This window comes from Cajanus cajan, chromosome 8, assembly GCF_000230855.2.
Source record: "Cajanus cajan strain Asha chromosome 8, NIPB_CcT2T_4, whole genome shotgun sequence".
In the NCBI taxonomy this organism is placed as follows: Eukaryota; Viridiplantae; Streptophyta; class Magnoliopsida; order Fabales; family Fabaceae; genus Cajanus; species Cajanus cajan.
The window spans coordinates 16,545,635-16,562,157 of NC_138524.1; the positions used below are offsets into that span (position 1 = coordinate 16,545,635).

The 16,523-nt window shown below is 36.8% G+C and overlaps 2 protein-coding genes across 2 annotated transcripts; both read left to right on the forward strand.

The window, feature by feature from the left end:
- The first annotated feature begins 2,395 nt into the window (after positions 1 to 2,395).
- LOC145949202 (TMV resistance protein N) lies at positions 2,396 to 7,118 on the forward strand. The gene is made up of 5 exons (XM_083062514.1): positions 2,396 to 3,238; positions 3,540 to 4,650; positions 4,755 to 5,036; positions 5,209 to 6,171; positions 6,257 to 7,118. Exons 1-5 carry the CDS (start codon positions 2,745 to 2,747, stop codon positions 6,767 to 6,769), a joined length of 3,363 nt encoding a protein of 1,120 aa, XP_082918640.1. The 5' UTR covers positions 2,396 to 2,744; the 3' UTR covers positions 6,770 to 7,118.
- A 5,889-nt stretch (positions 7,119 to 13,007) lies between these two features.
- LOC145950785 (pentatricopeptide repeat-containing protein At4g21880, mitochondrial) lies at positions 13,008 to 15,554 on the forward strand. The gene is made up of 5 exons (XM_083062518.1): positions 13,008 to 13,094; positions 13,703 to 13,844; positions 14,678 to 14,808; positions 14,890 to 14,968; positions 15,051 to 15,554. Exons 3-5 carry the CDS (start codon positions 14,780 to 14,782, stop codon positions 15,270 to 15,272), a joined length of 330 nt encoding a protein of 109 aa, XP_082918644.1. The 5' UTR covers positions 13,008 to 13,094; positions 13,703 to 13,844; positions 14,678 to 14,779; the 3' UTR covers positions 15,273 to 15,554.
- Positions 15,555 to 16,523: the final 969 nt, after the last annotated feature.

Consider the following 16,523-nt stretch of genomic DNA (forward strand, 5'->3'; position numbering starts at 1 on the left):
TTCAGTCGGATTTTGGACGACTTCATTTAATTAATTTTAAGCTTGAATTTTTTCCCTTATCTTGTTTAAGTCGGAATTTGGATAATCAAAGGTGAATTTTTATTACCAAAATGAATCGGAAATTGGGCGCTTCCTACGTTATTTATTTTAACTTGGAATAGTGCATTTACGTCCTTGAGTCGGAGTCCTAGCAATCAAAGATGAATTTCCTCACCAAAACGGAATCGGGATTCGGGCGACTGTAAGTACGGGACTCGGCATTTGGCCGCGTTTACTTGGAAAACTAATAGAATTTTGAGTACGGAACTCGGTGTTTGACCGGTTGTCTATGGAAACGAGTCGGAATTCATACGACCCCCTAACTCAACATAGAATCTTCCGTGCATTGTTCCATATTTTGTTTCCTTAAAAATCGGCTTTTCGGCGATTGGATAATTAAAATTCCTTTCCTTAAAAATTCCCTTTTACACTTGAAAAATTCTCCACTCTTTGCTATGGACATCGGAAGCTAGACGACTGTTCAGTATCCCAAACTACTAGTCTTTATCTTAAGAATAATTTTTCTCAACGTAGAAATTGAGGTTGAGGTGATTACCTTTGCTTTACAAATCCAAACCTTTAGATATCTAACTTATACTTTTACATCATTGGTTATACGTGGTCGGCATTTGGACAACTGGATGGTCTTCGAAAAAAATAAAAATAAAAATTCACAAGTCCTTGACTTAGAATAATTTTTCCATCATTGGAATTGGACCGTCTCGGCTATAGGCCGATCGGTATCACCGACTATAAGGACTACACCTTAACCCTTTTCGCCTTATAGGCTCAAGGATGGAAGACAAGTGTACCGTCCAGGTCAAAATCTGATTTCACCTTCTGTTCGGTTAATACCCGACTAGGTTACCAGGCTACAAGACTTTTCGCTTTATAGGCTCAAGGCTGGAAGGCAAGTGTACCGTCCAGGTCAAAATCCGATTTGACCTTCTGCTCGGTTAATACCCGACTAGGTTATCAGGCTACAAGCCTTTTCGCCTTATAGGCTCAAGGCTGGAAGGCAAGTGTACCGTCCAGGTCAAAATCTGACCTGCACCTCCATTCGGCAGTAGGGCAACCATGGTCTTCTACTCGGCATTAACCCGATTGAGGGCTCAGCACATACCTAGTCGGTCATAACTCGACTCGGCCTGCGAGCTCGATTCCTCTTGCCTGTAAGGGGACTACTCGGCATTAACCTGATCGGGTCCTCGGCATGGACCCAGTCGGTCGGAACCCGACTAGACTTGTTCCCTTTAACCCCGCGCCATCATGATAAGAACAGTTGGGGAAATCCCTCCATTCTCGGGGTCCAAGAGGCCCATGAACGACGTACCATAAAATCCAAAATCCTAGAGTTGAGGAGGCAGATCACACTTTTGAATGCTCTGGCTTTGAGGCTTGACCTAGGAAAAAACCCTAGTGCACCCCTTGGCCGGAACAATTATTAATACCTAAATATATTTAATTTACAATAAATTAAACATTTTTATGTTTCAAGTATATAATAAAAAAAACACAGGAATGTTTTAAGTTATGGTTTTTTTTTTTGTTAATTCTCTTTCTGTACATTTAAACCTCAAAATGTTTAGATTCTCTGGTTCTGTATAAAATACAGCATGGAACAGAGAAGATGCAATACAAAAGAACTTATTCTTATCTCATGTATCTATACTATGTCATAAATCTGCCTAGCATGTAAATTGCATTTGAATTGAATATTGTATATATTTAATAGATGTATCATTTTACATTGTTGATAAAATGTGTGAACTGTGAAACTGACCTTACCTTGTGAGTTATCAGCCTGGGGCCTTACTATCTATTTAACAAATTTATGTAAAAAAATTATAAGTAGTGAGATGGTACATCTTTGTCTCACATCTTACATTGTAATGAGCATAAATAATTTTTTTATAACCTTCCAGTATCTTATTCTCTTCGGTGGACAGGGCAATAGAAAACTAAAATGTGTTGAAATTAGCTTTGTAATAAAGTGGAAAACTGAAGCCAACTTCACAGCACCGGAAGCAACATGGATGTCATGGAAAAGTGAAAATTATTGCAACTTAATTTCTTCCGAATTAGGGGCTTTTATTTTAATTACATTGTCTTCCTTCAAATATTACCACAGCATCAACATCACTACCACACTTTCTTTGAATCCTGAAACAGTAATTGTTCTTGCTTTACACCTTGGCAGTAATACTAATTAATGCAAATCATTGCATTTGCCAATAATTGCAATTGCTTCTGGTTACATAATGAAGAGGAGAAACTAGATAACCATAATTATTGTAACAAGAATACTTTTTGGAAAATTAATAACAACAGTCTAGAATGCCCAAAGCACAAGACACTTTTCAGTGGAAAAATAGTGTTTTCATACTAGTTTTATGATAAAGTAAAAATATGAGGACCCAACTTGGACTTCATGCCATAGTGACAATTGCAACTTAATTTCGTCTGAATCTGAGTGCAAAGTGTGAGAAACTTGGTAGAACCTGCCAAGAAGAATTTCTCTTGTTTGCAAGAGATATTTGCCTAAATACATAATCAACCAACTTCATTTAACCCTCAAACCTTCTATTTCTTCACTGTCCACCCTTTATTTGTATCCAGAGTCACCTGTTCTCTTGCTTTTACATTAGCATCTTTACACAAATTCTAATACACATCTTTCATTCTCTACAGGTTTGACAATTGCAATGGCTTCCAATGCCATCATCCAATGCAGCTTCTCTTCATCTCATCCGATGAGGACATATGATGTGTTTGTGAGCTTCCGTGGTGAAGACACACGCAACAACTTCACTTCTTTTCTCTGTCGTGATCTCAGTAGAAATGGCATTGAGGCCTTCAAAGATGATACACATCTCCCCAAAGGTGAATCAATAGCACCAGAGTTACTACAAGCCATTGAAGGGTCTCGCATTTTCATTGTGGTCTTCTCCAAGAACTATGCTTCCTCCACTTGGTGCTTGCGTGAATTAGCACACATATGCAATTGCATTCAAACTTCACAGAGGCCTGTCCTTCCTATATTTTATGATGTTGATCCTTCAGAGGTTCGAAAACAAAGCGGATTTTATGAAAAAGCCTTTTCCAAACATGAAGATAAAGAGAAGACCGAGGAAGTTCAGAGATGGAGAGAAGCTCTCACACGAGTGTCCAATCTCTCTGGCTGGGATATCCGAAACAAGTAAATAATCTTCTCTCATTTCATGATGTTGGATCTTCATTTATTACCTATACACACCCTACCTTATATGCATGTGCATATATTCACCATTACATTATCACTTGGTTTTCTTGTTTTTACTAACCCTTTCTAAAATAAGGTTGAGAGAGGTTGAATAGGTAACATGTAGATTGGGTATAAACAAATACGTGTTAAATGTAATTGGCATTTAAAAAGGGAAGAATAACTCTGATATTTTCATTTCCTCTATTTGGTTCTTAATGTGTTAATTTGACATTCTTCATTTTTTTCCAAATTTCAGGCCACAATATGCAGTGATTGAAGAAATTATTCAAAAGATAACAAACATTCTGGGTCATAAATTTTCATGTCTTTCAAAAGATAATTTAGTTGGGATGGAATCTCGTGTTAAAAAATTATTAAAGATATTGTGTTTGGAGTCGATTAATGATGTTCGAGTAATTGGAGTTACTGGAATGGGCGGAATAGGAAAAACAACTCTTGTTCAATCTTTATATGAAAGAATCTCTCATCAATATGATTTTTGTTGTTTTATTGATGTGAGCAAAATTTATCAAGATTCTAGCACTATAGGTGTACAAAAAGAGATACTTTCTCAATGTTTAAAAGAAAAGAATCTTGAGATTTCCAATGCTTCTCATGAAACATATTTAGTATGGACAAGGTTACGCCATGCAAGGGCACTTATTGTTCTAGATAATGTTGATCAAGATAGGCAACTAAATATGTTTACAGGGAATAGGGAGACTCTATTACATGAATGCCTAGGTGGAGGGAGTAGAATTATCATAATTTCTAGGGATGAACATATACTAAGAACACATGGAGCAGATGATGTTTATCAAGTCCAACCGTTAAATGACGAAGATGCTATTCAATTATTTTACAAATATGCTTTCAAAGGTAATGATATTATGAGTGATTATAAAAACTTGACAAATGGTGCACTATCACATGTTCAAGGCCATCCTTTGGCAATTCAAGTATTGGGCTCTTCTTTGTTTGGTAGAAATATCTTACAGTGGAAAAGTGCACTGGCTAGGTTTGGAGAAAATAAAATTGTAAATGTTATGGATGTCCTTCGATTAAGTTTTGATGACTTGGATAACCTAGACAAGGAGATATTTCTAGATATTGCTTGCTTCTTAAATATGTTTAAAGAGGAACGTGTGTTGAAGATTCTAGATCTTCGTGGATTTCATCCTGAATATGGTCTACGTGTTCTTGTTGACAAATCGCTCATAACCATTGAGCATGGGCGTATTTTTATGCATAGCTTGTTGATAGATTTGGGAAGGTGTATTATTCGAGAAAAATCACCTAAGGAACCAAGAAAGTGGAGTAGGTTGTGGAATGTCCATGATCTTCAAAAAGTTATGTCAGACAATATGGTAAAATATTATTTGAGTTTTTAAAATGTTAGGTTATTATTTTTCTACAATCTTTAAATAATGCCAAAGATCTAACATTTTCTTCCCCATTTATATTATTATAGGAATCTGAAAATCTTGAGGCCATTGCTATTCGAGGTTATGAAGTGATGTTTGAGGATAGAACAATAAGGGTTGATGCTCTATCAAAAATGAGTAAACTTAAGTTTCTCAAACTTAAATTTTTGGACTTTTGTGGAAGCCTCGATCATCTTTCTAATGAGTTAGGGTATCTTGTATGGGAAGAATATCCTTTTAAGAGCTTGCCTCCAAGTTTTCAACCGAACAATCTTGTCAAGTTGTCCCTATGTAAGAGCAATATCAAACAACTGTGGAAAGATAGAAAGGTTTGTAGATTGTGAATCTAGCCTTTTTATTTTTATTTTTTTCTTTTCAATAATCAACTAAATATACAAACTCTCTTATGTTATTTACTTTTTCTCATATTAGCTAAAGAAAGAAAATAAAATCTGAATGTCATTATTAACTTTGTTTCCAACTACTGTCCCTTTACTGCAGTCTCTACCCAATTTGAAACGTTTGGATCTATCTCAATCCAAAAACCTAATGAAGGTACCAGATCTTGGGGAGGCCTTCAATCTTAGGTTGTTGAATTTGAGTGGATGCGAAAAATTGAGGCAGCTTCATCCATCCATTGGTCTTCTAAGAAAGTTGACTTTTTTGAATTTAGGAGGATGTACAAGTCTTATCAAGATAACTCAATTAAGAGAGAACCTAAATCTTGAAAGACTAAATGTTCGAGGATGTATACAACTCAAGGAGTTTAATATATCCATTGGTTTTATGCAAAAGCTTACCCTTTTAGATTTGAGTGGGTGTGAAAATCTAGTAAGCTTAACCGATAGCATATTGTGCCTAAATTCTCTAGAATATTTGAATCTCTCTGGCTGTAAAAAATTGTTTAATATATCAAGGAATGAAGAGCAAATGAAGAAGCTTTGTATAGGTGAATCTCCGATTTGTTCGCACTCAACATCGTCCATCATGAAAAGGTGGTTTATGTCACCTTTACATTTGTTGCATTCTAGAGCACGTACAGGTTCAGTTAGTCGGTTGTTGCCTCCCTCGCCTACACTTGCTTGTATGGTTGAACTTCATCTAAATTTCTGCAATTTAGTTCAAATACCTGATGCTATTGGAAATTTACATTTCTTAGAAATCCTAAATTTAATGGGGAACAATTTTGCCACATTGCCCAGCCACAAGGAGCTTTCCAAGCTGCAACTTTTAAATTTAAAGGATTGTAGGAAGTTGAAATATTTGCCTGAGCTTCCTTCACGAACTGACTTGTCATCTGAAAGATTGCTACCAAAGTCTGTTTCTAGTAAAAAAGACCCATGGGCAATAGAGAGAATTTCCAACAATGAAGCAGGATTGAATACTTTTGGTTGTCCAGAACTAATTGAATTGGAACGTTGCACTAGCACGGCTTTATCATGGACGCTACAAATTCTACATCAGGTGTGTCCACTCCTTCCTTTCTCTCTTTTTCTTTATGTGTGTGTGGGAACCAGGCACTAACACGTAGCTATGTCTGTGGTACTAGGTTTACTACCAATTGACGCCGTACAATTTGTCTCCTCCGGAAATTTTAAGTATTATTAGAGGAAGTGAAATACCTAGTTGGTTCAACAATCATCACGAAGCCACGAGCAGTTTAATAACCATACATGAATCTCCCCTTATTCAGAAAGGCAATAATTGCATTGCTCTTGCTTGTTGTGTAGTATTTGGACCTCTTTATCCAAGAAACTTTCCTCCAACTCCAAATAAATACTCAGTTAATCCTTCAAATATACTCAAATTTAGACATCATAGTGTTCTTGTTCCCTTGGTTTGGGCTGAAGATCGAATTACGGAAGATCACTTGTGGTGGTTCTATGTTACAGATCGAAGCCATATTGAGTTGGCCAATTATGAACAATTGGAATTGTTATTTCTCATAACAACGAAGTCGGGGAATAAAAGATGGAGTTTTGACGGGAAGAAATATGGGTATCGTTGGGTATATGAGAAGGACTTAGAAGTATCAAACTTGACAATGATATGCAGCCGGTGAGCTTGGAAGCACAACTTTTTGGCAATTGAAGAAAACAAGTAGCAACTTCATTTCAGCTACACTTTCATCATATAGAAGGATTGGAGGCATAATTGAATATGGATGCAAGATTTGCAGCATTACACCAAACAAAGATGCACACTAGAATTCAAATTCACAATGACTTCAGGGATGTGCAGTCCAATCTTTTCTATGAAAGCTCCACTAATGTTAAAATTAGTGCTACTTTGTTTGAATAAACTCATGATAGAAGAAATGATCATGTTCATGGTATTCTATTTTTAATTAAAAATATAATGTAGCTCTTTTGTCGCTAACATAATTTCCTAAATCCCTTTTGATTTTTTAATTTGTCCTTGCATATTATTTGGTTTCTAAATTTATGAATCTCACTGCAAGTAAATTCTTGTGTTAACTGTATTTGACCAATTTTACTTGTGACTCTTAGGTGGCACTTAACATTTTCATGATTGTCCTTTCACTCAACTTAGTAAGATGACTCTTGGCAAATGGAGAAAGGATGTGATGGAGGACCATCCATGGTACTTTATGTGAAACCCATCACATGGTCCAATGCTATGACTAATTTTGAGTAATGTAGGATTTATTTGGTTTATTCCAATTTTACCCTTGTATTTTGGGGTATTTTAGTCATAGGATTTATTTTCTTTGTATTTCCTATTTTACACTTGTATTATGGGGTGCTTTAGATAATTAGGGTTTTTAATTTTTGGGCTAGGGTGTTTTAGAGGAGGTGACGCAATTTTTGGCAAAGTTTGGACCTATTTTTGGTGTTAGAAAGGCTTAGGCCCAAGTGGAGGGCAAAGGTTGCATGGTCTTATCATGCACCTTGTTATAGCCAATCTAAACCCATAGATTCCAAACTTGGCCACCAAGTTGCATCTAGGGTTAATTTGGCATTGCATTTGGAGTGCATTTGGCCTTGGCATTTTCGGCCATACAACCCTAAATGCAACCCTAAATGCAACTCCTCTTATAAAAACCCCACACCCCACCACTTGTAAACACTTTGGATTATATGAATTTGAGAGAGCATTTTTGCCTCAAATCCTTTCCTTAGTCCCTAGGTTAGTTCGGCTAGCCTCCTCCTATCTCCACCCTTGGAGAGTAGGAAACCTAGAGTGGCCTCCACCTACCTTGGAGTGAGCCAACTTTGAGCACCCAAACACCTCCACCCTAAGTGCTTCCGCCCAAACACCATCATCTCACGCCAACCCCCTTTCCTTCATCATATATCCTCCTTTTGTCCACCTTGTTGAACCTAGATCAAGGGCAAGGCTTCCTCTCCTTCATCTCTACGTCATTCCATGGAGAAGGAACCCATCAAGTGGTATCAAGAGCCAAGGTTCTACAAGGGTAACATCTAATCTTTTTGTGTCTCCTTTGAGTCTTTTGCTTTCGGTCACTTTCCTTCTTCTTGTTTTCTTTGTGTGGCCGAATAGCTTTGGGGTTCACACCTTGTTCTTTGTGAGCCTTCCTTGAAATTTTAGGTTTCCATGTTTTTAGGGTTGCCATGTTTTTTCATTTTTCTTGAGTCTCATATGAAAATTCCATAAACATGCTTTTTGATTTTTGAATCCACCTAAGTTTTGTCATTATTGTTTCCTATATTTTGTCTACATAAATTCCATGTATGTGCCAAACACTTTGCATGAAACACATGAAAAAAATATGCCATATTGCATTATATAGTGGGCGTGACATATATCTTTCCTTTTAGAAGTCATTCATGCATGCTAAATAGTCCTAGCATGTTCCTTGTATTTTGTTGAGTTTCCATGTGTGAAATGCTTCCTTGCACATGCATATAACTTGCTGCCCACTTTTTCCCTTGCATTCCACTTGTTTTGGTTAATTTTGTATGCTTAAAGGAACCCTAAAAGAATCTAAGAGGTGGCTGAAAAAAAAAAATTGTGCAAACAACTTGTACTAACTAGTACAAAACCTTTTCCACTAAAAAGATTCCTTAAGGTACCTCTAAGAAACCGCCACTTGTCATCACTTCTTCTCCTAAATTTTAACCTAAATTTTGACCATCCACAAGTGCAAAACCTAAGCAACATATGGGCTTAATTTAAAAAAAAAAAAAATTTCGGATCCAAGACTTATAAAGAAAAGAAAAGAACAAAAAAAAAATTCTTGGACCAAAAAGGACTTGTTGCTAGACTTGTGGACTTGGACCAATACCTATGCATTTGGGAGTTGGACTTATGACATTTTGACCTTAATTTGGGACCTTACCTTTGGCTGGACCGAAACATATAAAAGAACTTAATCAAGTGGACTAAACACTAACCTAATTCTAGTGCCTTTCTAGGATTACTCTTTGTGTGCTTCCTTTCTTTGATTGAGTCTTAATTTTTTGCTTGTCTTTCTTGGCCTCTTTTGTTTTGTCATCTTAAATTCTCTTTGAGTTTAGCCTTTCTTAATTGTGCTTTTCAGTTTTTATTTCTTGGACTCTTGCTTTGGGTTGGTTTTAATTTCATTGTAGGTCAAAACCCACTCTAGTCATTTTTCACACCTTTGGTGGATTTGAGTGGAGGGGTGAACCGAATCCAAGCCTAGCCTTTGGAGGGACTTACACCACACATAAAGGAGTGAACAAACACTTGGAGAGGTCTAACACGTTTGTTCATTGTGAAGGAACCCATTTGGAGGAGTTTGAAGACTTGAATCTTTGTTTTACTTGATTTTTGCTTAATTTTTCTCTCTCGGCCTCTTTGTGTTTTTTTGGCCTTAGCTTCTTATTTTGGTTTGTAATTTGGCCATTATTAAACCTCTTCTACTTGGTTTTAGTTCGTGTAGTTGAAGGTGATTTGAAAACCTTCACCTAGGACCTCGACTAGAACATGTTTTAAGTGCTTTCCTTTTGCATGTTTTAAAGCTTTTAGTAGTATAATTGCTTAGGACTTTAACTTTGTGCAATTACGTTTAGAAGGCTTGTTTTTGCCTACTAGGGGTAACGTGCACACACTCACTTATTGCTTGTGCTAATTGTTTTGTAAGAAAAGTAGCAAAAGGCTTAGTGATTTTTACTTGATAGGGCTTGGTTATTAAGTGATTCATTGTAGTCCACCTCCCCTTGAAAGTTCACTTTGTGCACTTAGGCCTTTGCTACCTATCTTGCACCTTGAAAACCTTTTTTGTGAAAACCTTTTATCACTCACTCTTTGTGAAAACCATTTTTTTTCAATCCCTTTTTGAAAACAATTTGTGAAAACCTTTTCTTGATCAAAGATGAGTGATCATTCTAGTGTCCATGGTCATAATTCTCGTAGCACTAGGTCTAGTGTTAGGGATGTACTTAGGGAATTGAAAGAGTACCTAAGAAAAAAAGAAGAGGAAAATATAAAAAGAGAGGAAGAATTAAGAAGAAAAGAAAAAGAGTTGGAAAAGAATAATGATGAAATAAAAAGATTGCTAGAAAGATTAGTTGTGGGAGGAGAGGCTAGTGGTTCAAGACCAAAAGTCACTTCTTCTCAACCTTCACGAGGAAAGGGGCATATGTATGCAAGTGCTCATGAGGAGGAAGGGCATCATACCCAACCTCCAAGTGATATCTTCATTAGTAGCCATCACAATGATGGTTACTATCAAAGACCCCCAAGGCATCATAGAAATAGGGAGTCTTCCAATAGGGAACCCAACATCAATCTTCCCTCATTTCATGGCAAAGATAATGTTGAAACTTATCTAGATTGGGAAATGAAAGTGGAGCAACTTTTCTCTTGCCATGGAATAAGTGAGGATAGAAAGGTTTCTTTAGCAACCCTTAGCTTCCAAGGGCATGCTATGTATTGGTGGACCTCCTTAGAAAAAGAAAAAAGAATAAACCATGAGCCTCCAATTCAATATTGGAATGAGCTCCGTAGTGCCTTAAGAAGGAGGCATATTCCTCCATACTATGACCGAGAGCTTATGGATAAGCTTCAAAGATTAAAACAAGGGTCCTCTAGTGTGGAAGAATATAGGCAATCTATGGAGTTACTCATGATGAGGGCTGGGATAAGGGAAGAAGAGAGGACCACCATCTCTAGATTTCAAAGTGGTCTTAATCTTGAGATAAGAGACAAAGTTGAACTTCTACCTTATAGGGATTTGAATGAACTTGTTCAACTTTGCTCAAGAGTGGAGCATCAACTTACAAGAAAACCATTTCGAAAAGACTCTACTCCCTCTTATTCCAAGAGTTTTAAGAAGGAGGGCCACTCTTCCCTACCTTATCCCAAAGAAGAAAAAGAAAAAGGAAAAGAAAAAGAAAATTCATCTTTTAAAGCACTTTCCAAAGAGTCTAAGTCAAGTGAAATCAAGTGCTTTAAGTGTCTTGGAAGAGGACATATTGCTTCTCAATGTCCTACAAAGAAAACCATGGTTTTAAAAGCCCAAGATCACTATAGTAGCCTTGATGAAGCTACTTCATCTTCCTCTAGTGAAGAAGAAGCCATAGACTCCGAGGAAGAAATCTTACCTTGTGAAGGAGACCTATTGTTGGTTAGAAGGCTCCTTAACAATCAATCTAGTGAAATTGACCAATCACAACGAGAAAACTTGTTTCAAACAAAATGCAAGGTCTTAGAAAGTACTTGTTCTCTCATTGTCGATAGTGGGTCTACTTCTAATTGTTGTAGTACTAGATTGGTTGATAAGCTAGCCTTAACTACAAAACCTCATCCTAAACCTTACAAAATGCAATGGATCAATGAGGAAAGAGGTGTTGTAGTTAACCAACAAGCAAACATACCAATCTCTATTGGCAACTATAAAGAAATTGTTTTGTGTGACATAGTGCCATTAGAGGTTAGTCATGTCTTGCTTGGGAGGCCATGGCAATTTGACAAGCACATAATCCATGATGGCCTCACAAATAAAATAAGTTTCCAACACTTAGGTAAAAAGTTTGTGTGGTGTCCTCTATCACCCTCTCAAGTGAATAAGGACCAACTCAAACTAAAGGCTAAGAAAGATGATGAAGAGAAAAGTAAAAACAAAAACAAAAAGAAAAGAAAAGAAAAAAAGAATTTTTCCTTTGAAGAAAAAGGGCTAGGTTCAAGTGAACCTTAACCCTTGTGCCATCCTCCTTCTTTGGTGCCAAAGAAAGATGGCAATGGAGGATGAGCACCTTTTTAAAAGCCATCATTGAATAAAAGGCACCCAATCCTAAGTTAGATGATTTGGTGAATGAATTGCATGGGTCAATAAATTTTAAATGGTGATGCCTCTTTGGCTCTTTCCTTTTACCCTAAGCACCTTCATTCAACAAATTATGTACTTAAGGATTGCATAGTTAAGTTTTAATATTTTACTCCCCTAATTGTGGTTTCACTTCTTTTGAAGGATCAATGGAATGGAAGAACTTGAAGATTTGTGGTCAAATCCTTCTCAAGAAGGAGGGTATGATGGAGGACCATCCATGGTACTTCATGTGAAACCCATCACATGGTCCAATGCTATGACTAATTTTGAGTAGTGTAGGATTTATTTGGTTTATTCCAATTTTACCCTTGTATTTTGGGGTATTTTAGTCATAGGATTTATTTTCTTTGTATTTCCTATTTTACCCTTGTATTATGGGGTGCTTTAGATAATTAGGGTTTTTAATTTTTGGGCTAGGGTGTTTTAGAGGAGGTGACGCAATTTTTGGCAAAGTTTGGACCTATTTTTGGTGTTAGAAAGGCTTAGGCCCAAGTGGAGGGCAAAGGTTGCATGGTCTTATCATGCACCTTGTTATAGCCAATCTAAACCCATAGATTCCAAACTTGGCCACCAAGTTGCATCTAGGGTTAATTTGGCATTGCATTTGGAGTGCATTTGGCCTTGGCATTTTCGGCCATACAACCCTAAATGCAACCCTAAATGCAACTCCTCCTATAAAAACCCCACACCCCACCACTTGTAAACACTTTGGATTATATGAATTTGAGAGAGCATTTTTGCCTCAAATCCTTTCCTTAGTCCCTAGGTTAGTTCGGCTAGCCTCCTCCTATCTCCACCCTTGGAGAGTAGGAAACCTAGAGTGGCCTCCACCTACCTTGGAGTGAGCCAACTTTGAGCACCCAAACACCTCCACCCTAAGTGCTTCCGCCCAAACACCATCATCTCACGCCAACCCCCTTTCCTTCACCATATATCCTCCTTTTGTCCACCTTGTTGAACCTAGATCAAGGGCAAGGCTTCCTCTCCTTCATCTCTACGTCATTCCATGGAGAAGGAACCCATCAGGATGCTCCAAATTCTCATTGGAAAACAGAATCAAGTTGTTGCATAATCAATTTCCACCTCTTGAACCTGTAGGATCCTTCTGTTGGTAATCATGTGATTCTTTTTCTTTTGATTGTAATGTTTACCAGAGGTTAATTGATACAATTTCTAATCTTGTTTTATATTGACATATAATATTATTATACTTCTGTTGGTTGGCATAGAGTTATATAATGAACCAATCATGTTTTATTTAACTTATATAAGTTATATTACTCATGATAGCAATTTAAAAAAACGATTCCCTGTAGGCCTGTATTGGTCAATGTAATAATGAGGACATCAAACAAAGGAATAAGATTCTAGACTAATTGGAAAGAAAATGAGGGAAAATATATTTGAAGTTTGGCTTGCCTTTTATGCATTTAAGTCTTATATACTTGAAACAAATAGAATCTATTTCATATTTTGATCCAAACAGTCATTGTCCTGTCCTCTGATTTTTGAGGGATTGACTAGATTCAAGGATTTTGATTCATAATAAAAGAATGGAAAAACCAAATGCATTATTTGCTATAGTGTTTTGAAAACTAAATTGAAGATTGAACAGACAAGGCAAATGCTTCTGGAAAATATTTTGATGCTTGAAGTTGCCATATTTTTCTTTTCTTCTTTCATGTGTTGTGTACTTAACAAAAATTCAATCTGTTGCAGATTTTGATCCAGGCAGATTTTCCCCTGTGATCTAACATGTGAGGGCTTTACAGTTTCAAAGAAGTGACATTGCCCAACACTCTCTCTGCTGCAACATTATGAGAACAGGATGAAAGACTGACAAGAAGACCACTATACCAATGTTTATTTGATTCATTAAGTTAAATTTATGACTAAATTCTAATTTGATTATTATATTGACGTAGTGGCACCTGGTCTCTCTCTACTCTTGCTTACAAAATGTAATTTCACATAAACCTTCTTTAACAACATAGAGGAACAAGAACAAACGGAGTACAAAAACTGTTTTTATTATAAATTATAATTTCAAATATTTTCTTATTCTTTTTTTTTTTATCTGTAACATCTATATTTAACAAAAATAATATATATGCTTCATATTTTTAATTCAAATTTTTTTTTCCAATTTTTATTATTTTATTAGTACCTAAATAATTTTATTTGTATTAAGTTAAATATTTTTGTTTTAACTATAAAAAAAATACATAAATGTTTTGAATACAAGAATACAAACCCGTATCATATTCTTTGATTTTCTTTGAAGTTAATAACTTCTAATTTCTTCCGTATCATTTGTTGATGACTGTGAAATTGATAGAAGTATATTAAAATTGATAGAATAAATGTCTTTTATCCTTTTCGAAGACAATCATCTAAAAATTGATAGAAGTATATTAAACTATTGTTGGCTATTGAAATTTTTCTAATTGTCAAAATAAAATATTTTAAAGTATTTACAATTTTTTATTTAATTTATAAATTTCGTTAAAAGTTGTTTGTGTTTAAGAAAAAAGTAAATTGTATAGACAAATAATGTTTGTTTGTGAAACGTCCGATTTATAAATCTCAATATTATCCATATATATATATATATATATATATATATATATATATTAAAAATAAAAATGTAATATTAATAATATTATACGTGAATTAGTTACTCGACATTCTTAGGAGGAGTTCACTCAATTCAGTGGGGAATTGGATGGGCTGCTGCTTCTACTTAAGGAAGTGAGTGATCTAGACTATTGGGTTGATGGTTGCTTCAAGGTTATCATGTATTGTATACGGATCAAGAATTTGAGGTTTGATGTTTTACCCCTCCCATATCAAATTTGTTTGTATTCTGCAAGTTGCTTATCTTGATACTTGAATTTTTGGGTCAGTTCTGCTGTTCTCTTGTGCAAGCAACTCAACGATAAGTTTGAAAATGATGAAATAGTAATGGAATCTCTTTTTGATGCGGTGAGTTCTTGTTCTGTCCTTTAATTTTAGACATGTTTTGCCCTTTTCATCACAACTGACAAGTGTTTTTGTGTCTGTGTAGGTATTTTCTTTAATTGCAGCATCCGAGTCCATTCATTTACAGATTGGCCTAGACTTGCTTTGGGCAATCAAGGATGAGCTTGGCCTTATGCCTTCACGACAGTGTCTTGATTTTCTTTTAAGTGCTTGTGCGAATGCCGGAGATTTAAATAATGCTCGCTTGATTTGGAGAGAATACGAGGTTTCTGGATTTCCTTACAATGTAATAAGTTACTCGAGGTAAGTTGTAAGCCTCTCCCTGCTTTTCCCTAACCCTGTATGAGTTTTTATTCAGTATCTATCTCTGCCTCATGGGTGTGGCTGTTAACTAATTATTTGTGTACCTGTCTAAGGGCACACTCCTGTTCTTCTTAGTGAGAGGGGACCGAATAAGAGCTCCAACGGTATCTTCCAGAGAGGGGGGGTACCTGCAAAAGGTACTCCGACGCTCAAGTCAGTATATGCACGAATATCTAGGGTAAAAATGAACAGTGACATACCTCATTATGAATGTCCTATTTATAGTGTCTGACATGGGCCTGAGTATGGTGGGCTTTCTCAGATATTTACCAAATTAGGTAATACGTACTAATCAATTGTTAGGCTTTAATCATGTGTTTACCTTTGTTAATTTGTGATTACTATTATCATCTGTTAAACCCTTCAACTCTTGGCCTAGCCGACTAGCGATACCTGTCGGTACGGCAAATGGCCGAGCCGGCTGGTGATGTTTGTTGGTACGGAGAACGGTCGAGCCGATTAGTCTGTGGTAACTTATCTCATTTCAGATGGTTAGGTTAACATACCATCTTCTGGGGTTTTACTCATTCGGCATGAAGCCGGGCCGAGGGTGCCTTCGGCCTCATGCCGAGCCGATGCTGACACCAATGTTCGTGACTTGCTATGCGTGGGTGTCTGATGAACTGGCACGTGTTAGCCCACGTGACCTCTACGGTCTCTCCGGTACACAAGCCCCCCAACCCTTGAGGAGTGAACGACTCGAAGGGTTAATGAAAGTCAAAGGGTTTTTTGGTTGGCCTTGGAGGGTAAGCAAGGGTTGCAGCTGGGACACGAAGGGTTGTACTCGTTTAGGTTTTTTAATGGCGTATGCGAGAAGTTACGATGGTAGGCGAAGGGATATAACCGTTGGGCATTAATGACGCATGCAAAGTTGCGGCGGGAGGCGAAGGGATATGTCCGTTGGGCATTAATGACGCATGCGAAGAGTTGCGTATCCTGGATCGTTAGATCTAGATGATCCAACGGTATGCACGAGGGGGTGTCGTTTCAGGTGCTCATTAGAGACGCCTATAAATAGGTGCAAGGAGGTGAGGGTTTTTACGTGCAAATTCATTAGCTGCTCCGAGCCGAAATTGTTTGGAAGCGTTTCGAGTATTCTCAACGATAGGTCAAGCTCAACCATTAGGTACGTAATGGCTAATCTGGATGTTGTTAACATTGACTCCTCTGGGGACGAAGGGGAATCTAGGTTAAG

What these genes read in the sequence shown, in the direction of transcription:
- LOC145949202 (XM_083062514.1), top strand. Translation starts at nt 2,745, where the DNA reads ATGGCTTCCAATGCCATCATCCAATGCAGCTTCTCTTCATCTCATCCG. An exon ending in AACTGTGGAAAGATAGAAAG is followed by an intron (nt 5,037 to 5,208) that starts GTTTGTAGATTG and finishes CCTTTACTGCAG; the next exon opens with TCTCTACCCAATTTGAAACG. An exon ending in CGCTACAAATTCTACATCAG is followed by an intron (nt 6,172 to 6,256) that starts GTGTGTCCACTC and finishes CTGTGGTACTAG; the next exon opens with GTTTACTACCAATTGACGCC.
- LOC145950785 (XM_083062518.1), top strand. Translation starts at nt 14,780, where the DNA reads ATGTATTGTATACGGATCAAGAATTTGAG. An exon ending in ATACGGATCAAGAATTTGAG is followed by an intron (nt 14,809 to 14,889) that starts GTTTGATGTTTT and finishes TTTTTGGGTCAG; the next exon opens with TTCTGCTGTTCTCTTGTGCA. An exon ending in TGGAATCTCTTTTTGATGCG is followed by an intron (nt 14,969 to 15,050) that starts GTGAGTTCTTGT and finishes GTGTCTGTGTAG; the next exon opens with GTATTTTCTTTAATTGCAGC.